Consider the following 6000-nt stretch of genomic DNA (forward strand, 5'->3'; position numbering starts at 1 on the left):
CCCTATGTAAGATATAAAACATTATTAGAATTGGAAAAACTGAGCACAAGGAAGAATGAAATCTTGGAGCACCAGAATGTGGAAGGCACCTTCCAACATAGATTATCAACAAACACTGATTAAGGGCTAGTTGGGATCAGCAGGGATATGGAAGGTCCTGTTTAGCTGGGGCTCTTACGTGCCAGGCACTGTACCAAGCTCTGGGAATATGAGATACAAAAACACAAGAATAACTCCTACTCCCAACAAGCTCACATAACAAAGAGGGTGTCAACCTGTAAATAAAAGAAAGCCACACAGTATACATATAGAATAGAAGGAAGGACGTTAACCGTAGAGGAGAAGGTCCCAGCCCAGGGGAGGACTGAGAAGATCTACCTAGAGCTGAGACGTGAAAGAAGCAGATGTCAAGTGTTTCAGGTGAGGTGGGAAAGCCCTCTAGGTATAGGGGACAGCCAGTGCAAAGACACAGAGGTAGAAGATGAGATCATGTGTTTAGAATTCCTTAAAGGTCAGACCATTCCTACAGTGTTTACGGGAGCTGATGTCTACTTTTGGGTACTAATCCTCTGACGAGGTTATTGGACTGAAGGTCTGTGTAACTGACAAACCCTATGAATCCATGTGAGGGAGGTCATTGTTCCCCTCAGTCTTCTCTTCCATGTCTTGCTTGATGATCTGGCAACTGGGCTGAAACTGTGGTTTATTGAGAGGACCCATGGGTGTGCATTCCAGCTCCACTACTTCAGAGCTATGTGACCTGAGTCAACTCACTTAATTTCTTTGAGTCTCCGTTTTCCAGTCTATCAAATGGGGATACTATCCAATAATGCCTGATTGTCCTACAAGAGAATGGTAAAGCACCTTGCAGACTTATACAAAACACCTTTTAAGTGGTAATGGGTGCCAAAATCGTTGAAGGAGTATGATTGTCTCTTAATATATCCTCAGGTTTTATCCAAGATGCAGAGTTTCTGAACATTAGCACCTCAGAAGACAACATGACAATGCAATGGTTCTCCTTAGAAAGACTTGTCAAGAGTTACTGCATTGAATGGTACCCTCATGCTGCCAACTGGACCAATGCTGCCTGTGCTCTGAAGAGCTCCCGGAAAGAAAAAGATGGCAGGAAAGGTACATGGATTATATTTATGGGTATTCAAGGAATGTCAGAGCTGAGAGGGACTTAAAACAGAGAATGTCAGAGCTGGAAGGGCCCTTGGATGACAGAATATCATAAAATAAGAGATTTGCATAGATGGGAGAGTAGGCATATTGGCTGATAATTATTGATAACCACTAGGTTCTTTGACTTTGGCAATTAAAAGAGTCAAAATTATATCAGTACCTTTGGTATCTTTCTTTCAAATACCATATGAATCAACACCTCAGCATCACATCAATTCAGATTTTTAAATATGTTGCTTAATTTTACTGAACATTGGGTGGGGGGGAATCTCTTTGGAGAAAGGGTAGGAAGACATATCAAGTGGTGAGTGTACATGATGTGAAAAGAGAAGATATCAATTAAATTAATTTTTAAATTAAAAAACCACAGAATATCTAAGGGAGGGAGAGCCTTTAGAACACTGAATATCAAAGATAGGATTCAGTCAATCAGTCAACTAGCATCTATTAAGTCCCTCCTATGTGTCAGTCTAGGGCAACTAGATGGCACAATAGGTAGAGTACCAGGCCTAGGAATACTCAGCTCCCTGAGATCAAATCCGGCTTCAGACACTTATTAGTTGTGTGACCCTGGACAAGTCATTTATCCCTGCTTGCCTCAGTTTTATCATCTGTAAAATGAGATGGAGAAGGAAATGGAAAACCACTCTAGGACCTTTGCCAAGAAAACTCCAAATGAGATCACGAAGAAGCAGCTATGACTGAAACAATTCAACAACCACAACCCTGACACATTTTGTAGTTGTTGTTGAGTTGTTCATTGAGGCAGCTATAGGGTGGCAGTGGATAGAGGACTGGGCCTAGATTCAGGAAGACCTGAGTTCAAATCTACCCTCAGACTCATAGACCAACTCTTAGACCCTAGGAAAATCACTTAACAAGTCCCTGTAACCTCTACTTGCCTCAGTTTCTTTAACCTGTAAAATGGGGATTATGATAGCACCTACCTCCCAGATTGTTATGAGATTGGAATAAGATACTCTTTATAGAAAGCACTTAGCACAATGCCTGGTACATAGTAAGTGCTTGGTAAATGCCTTCTCTTATTGAATGATGGGGGGCCATGGTCAGATCTAAGCCTTAAGAATATCAATTTCATAGCTGAGTAGAGGATAAATTGGAGTGGGGAAAGACTTGAAGCAGAATGACCAACCAGCAGGTAATGGGACTAGTTCAGGTACAAGGGGATGAGGTGATGGCAGTATCACAGGGGTAGCTAGCTGGCACCATAGTGCACAGAGCACCAGGCTTGGCATCAGGAAGACTCATCTTTGAATTTAAATCCAGCCTCAGATACTTCCTAGCTGTATGACCTTGGGAAAGTCACTTAATCCTGTTTGCCTCAGTTTCCTCATTTGTAAAATAATCTGGAGAAGGAAATGGCAAACTCTCCAGTATTTTTGCCAAGAAAATCGCAAATGGGGTCATGGAGTCAAACACAACTGAAAATGACTGAGTGACAATTACAACAATACCACAGGGAAGAAGAGGGGCAAATAGAGATGTTTTAAAGGAAGAAATTATAGGACCTAAAATGTCAGATCTGGGAGAATTTAGTCTGACAATTGACCATCAGAGCAGGGAAGGGAGGGTCTTACATACATCCAAGTCCACCCCCACCCCTCCTTTATAAGTGATAATGTTTAGGTTCAGAGGAAACGTTATTGAAGGAGATCTAATGTTAGATGTCAGCCCGCTCAATTTCTCTTCTCAAACAGAGATAAATGTAGCTCCTGCGGGTGTCGGGGCCAATCACCTGTGATCACACCATACATAACACCTAGGCAATCACTCTGCAACTAGCTTCCCCAGCTCTCCAATGTGTTCTGTAAACATTGATTCTCACCCTAGGGAGAGGCTCATCCTACACCTGGCTCTGTGCCACTTGAGACCTTAAAGAGTGGGTGTGAGACTCTAATTGGCACTGGGAACAATAGTACTCTTGCCTGTGTGAACAGCCCCAGGCAGTTTTACCAAGCATTTTCTCATTTCTTCTGCTTACCCGAGGAGTGGGTGGGGGAGATGACACTCATTTTACAGTTAGAATGACTGAGGTATTACGGTAAATCAGCAGTAGAGCCAGAATTCCAACCAGAGTCTCCTGTCTCCCAGTCCAAGTCTTTTCCCACTGGGACCAACCTGTCTCTTTTAAGATGAAGGATAACACAAGATTTCTGGGTCAATAATAATGCCTAGTGCTGGGCCAGTGCTCCGATTAGTGGTTGGCTTGTTCTTGGTACTGGTAGAAATTTGCCAAATGTCATGAAATTAACCAGAGAATCGGGGTCTTATTTGACTTTCTAGTAACTCCCAGGACAGAGTAATCCTATTGTCACTGGAAGGAGACTGGTCGGTAATAGTTTTTGCTGGCTGGACTGTCTCACTACTCAGAATCCTCTAGCACTTAGGACAGTGCCTAGGTCTGCCTTTTTGATGATCTTCCTACTCAAGCTCCATCTCTTCTTATAAGCCATTCTCCACCACACTAATCAATCACTTAAAGAACATTAATTAAGCACTTACTATGGGTCAGATTCTCTTAGGCAAAGGGGACTTAGAAAAAAAAATAATAAACCAAAATAGTCCTTATCCTTATCAAGTCTACATTCTGTTGGGGGAAACAATGCTCATACAATACACAATATATACAAAGTATGCACAAGGTTATATCAGTGCAGGGGAGGCATACCTAGTAGTTTAGAGCAGTGATGGGCAAACTTTTTAAAGAGGCGGCCAAAGAAAAGGAAATGCTCATCTGTCAGTCTGTTTCTAAGGCAACTCTTTTGAAGTTTCATTGTATTGTATCCTACTTATTGTATTTATCAGATTAGGAATAATGTTGGGCAGTCGGATAGAACATTTCAGGGGGCCACATCTGGCACACAGGCTGTAGTTTGCCCATCACTGGTTTGGAGAATATAGAAAGGATTCACATAGGAGTTGGCACTTGACTTTAACTGAAGTCTCTTTTCTCTGAATCCCCTTAAAACTTGTCCCTAGCCCTCTTCTATGGTCAGTATTTCATCTTGCCCCAAACTATAGCTATCTGTGCCTATGTTCTGTTTTCCTTGAGAGATCATACTTTCTTTTTCTTTTTCTCCCCACTGCAGAGGTCAGTCCAGGGCCCTGGTCACAGGTGGTGTATTTTGAATGAAGGACAAGTTTCTCCTGGATCTGACATTGTTCTTTTCCCCCCTCAGTGATATATAGCCGGGATAAAGCTTTAGGGATCATGGACCTTTTGAAATGTTACCGGATCAATATTTATGCTTCAGACCAACCTAAAAACCCTCAGTCCTGGGTCACCGTCTTTTCTGGCCACCATTTCAGTGGAGATGGTAAGTCTACACCTATCTCCCAAATGAGAAATCAGGCCCTGGGATCTGGCTGTTGTGGAGGATTTGGGGATATCTGATGCCTGGTACTAAGACAGCAGAATCTTGACACCTGGCGTCTCAGCTAAAAGGGAACTTAAAGATCCTTTAGCCAAGGAATTCTTAACTTTGAACTATCAATCCCGCTGGCACTCTGTAGAAGTCTGGACCTCTTCTCACAAAAAAATTTTTGAAAAGTAATTGAAGGAAATTCTAACTTTTAGTTAGAGGTTAGTGAAGATGTGATTTTTTCCCCCATCCAATTTCATGGACCCCTGATCTCTATCTATGGGTCTTTGGGGAGTTTATGGACTCCAGATTAAGAACCTCTGGCCTAGTCGAAAATGCTGATTTTAGGGAAAATCGAGGCTAAGAAAGGGGAAGAGATATGCCTATGTAACCGAGGATATGGTAATGAGGTCTCTGCTCTCCTCAATCTCATCTTTTCTGGACCAGTTCAAAGTCAATCTCCTTCCCTTTTGATCCCTTCTCAAAAGGGTTCTTCCCTCCCCTACACCCCTGACTCCTACATCAGTCCCTCTCCTGTGTCCTTCATCACATCTTAGCCCTTGCTGAAGTCCTGTATAACTTATTCTGTACTCAGACTATAAGCTTGCTGAAGGGCAGGACAGAGCCTTATTTATCTTTGCCACCCTCAGACCAGCCAGTGCTCAGTAGCCACTTTTTGAATGTGTGCTGACTGAGTGAATAAATGAATGTAGAGCAAACCTGCCCTCTTTCTAACTGTGTCTCTGGCCTGGTGAGCCCTCAATGCATGACCTGAATCTTAGTTACTCATCAGCAAAATGAAGGAGGGTTGTATTAGATGACCTACAGGGTCCCTTCCAGTTTCAATTCTATGATTCCACCATTTAATTGATGCTCTTGTGGTCATCCCTATTCCTCCCATTCCAGGACTTCTCTTGGGATCTTTTCCTATTTTATTAACAAAATGTATAGTTTTTTCTTCCTAAAAGCTGTTTGGGAGCTGCCCCCTCACCTCTGCTGATATTTTCAGTTTTGAAAGCTGGTCCCAGTAACTTGACAGTGAAAACAAGAGCCCATGAAGTATCCCTGGAATGGAATCCCTCTCCGATCAGCAAGTGCCCTGGAGTATTGAAGAACTATGTCATCTCCTGCTGGAATGGAAAGAACAACAAAACCATCTGTAGGTTGGAAGTTACATGAACTTGCCTTATATAAGTTGGTATATTTTCTGATCTGTGTTTTAAGGACTTGTCCAGCCAAGTCCTTTCTAGTTACTTCTTTGTCCTCTCTTCTGAGGACCCTTCCAGAGCTCACATTCTTTATACTATTGTCCCTTTAAGTCCCGCCATCCTGAGTTCCAAGGTCTCTCCCAGCTCTGACATTCTCTGTTCTAAGCTCCCTCCCAGCTCTGACATTCTCTGTTCTAAGGGCCCTCCCAGCTCTGACATTC

At 42.7% G+C, this 6000-nt stretch overlaps 1 protein-coding gene across 1 annotated transcript in view; it reads left to right on the forward strand.

Moving 5' to 3' along the window:
- The window catches only part of IL12RB1 (interleukin 12 receptor subunit beta 1), a 38802-nt gene that overhangs the window by 22964 nt on the left and 9838 nt on the right, over nt 1–6000 (forward strand). Inside the window, exons 10-12 of the mRNA XM_044685357.1 lie at nt 952–1134; nt 4389–4526; nt 5581–5730. Coding sequence (XP_044541292.1) covers nt 952–1134; nt 4389–4526; nt 5581–5730 — 471 coding nt within the window. The remainder of the gene's footprint in view (nt 1–951; nt 1135–4388; nt 4527–5580; nt 5731–6000) is intronic.

The sequence above is a fragment of the Gracilinanus agilis genome, chromosome 1 (genome assembly GCF_016433145.1).
Source record: "Gracilinanus agilis isolate LMUSP501 chromosome 1, AgileGrace, whole genome shotgun sequence".
NCBI classification, from domain to species: Eukaryota; Metazoa; Chordata; class Mammalia; order Didelphimorphia; family Didelphidae; genus Gracilinanus; species Gracilinanus agilis.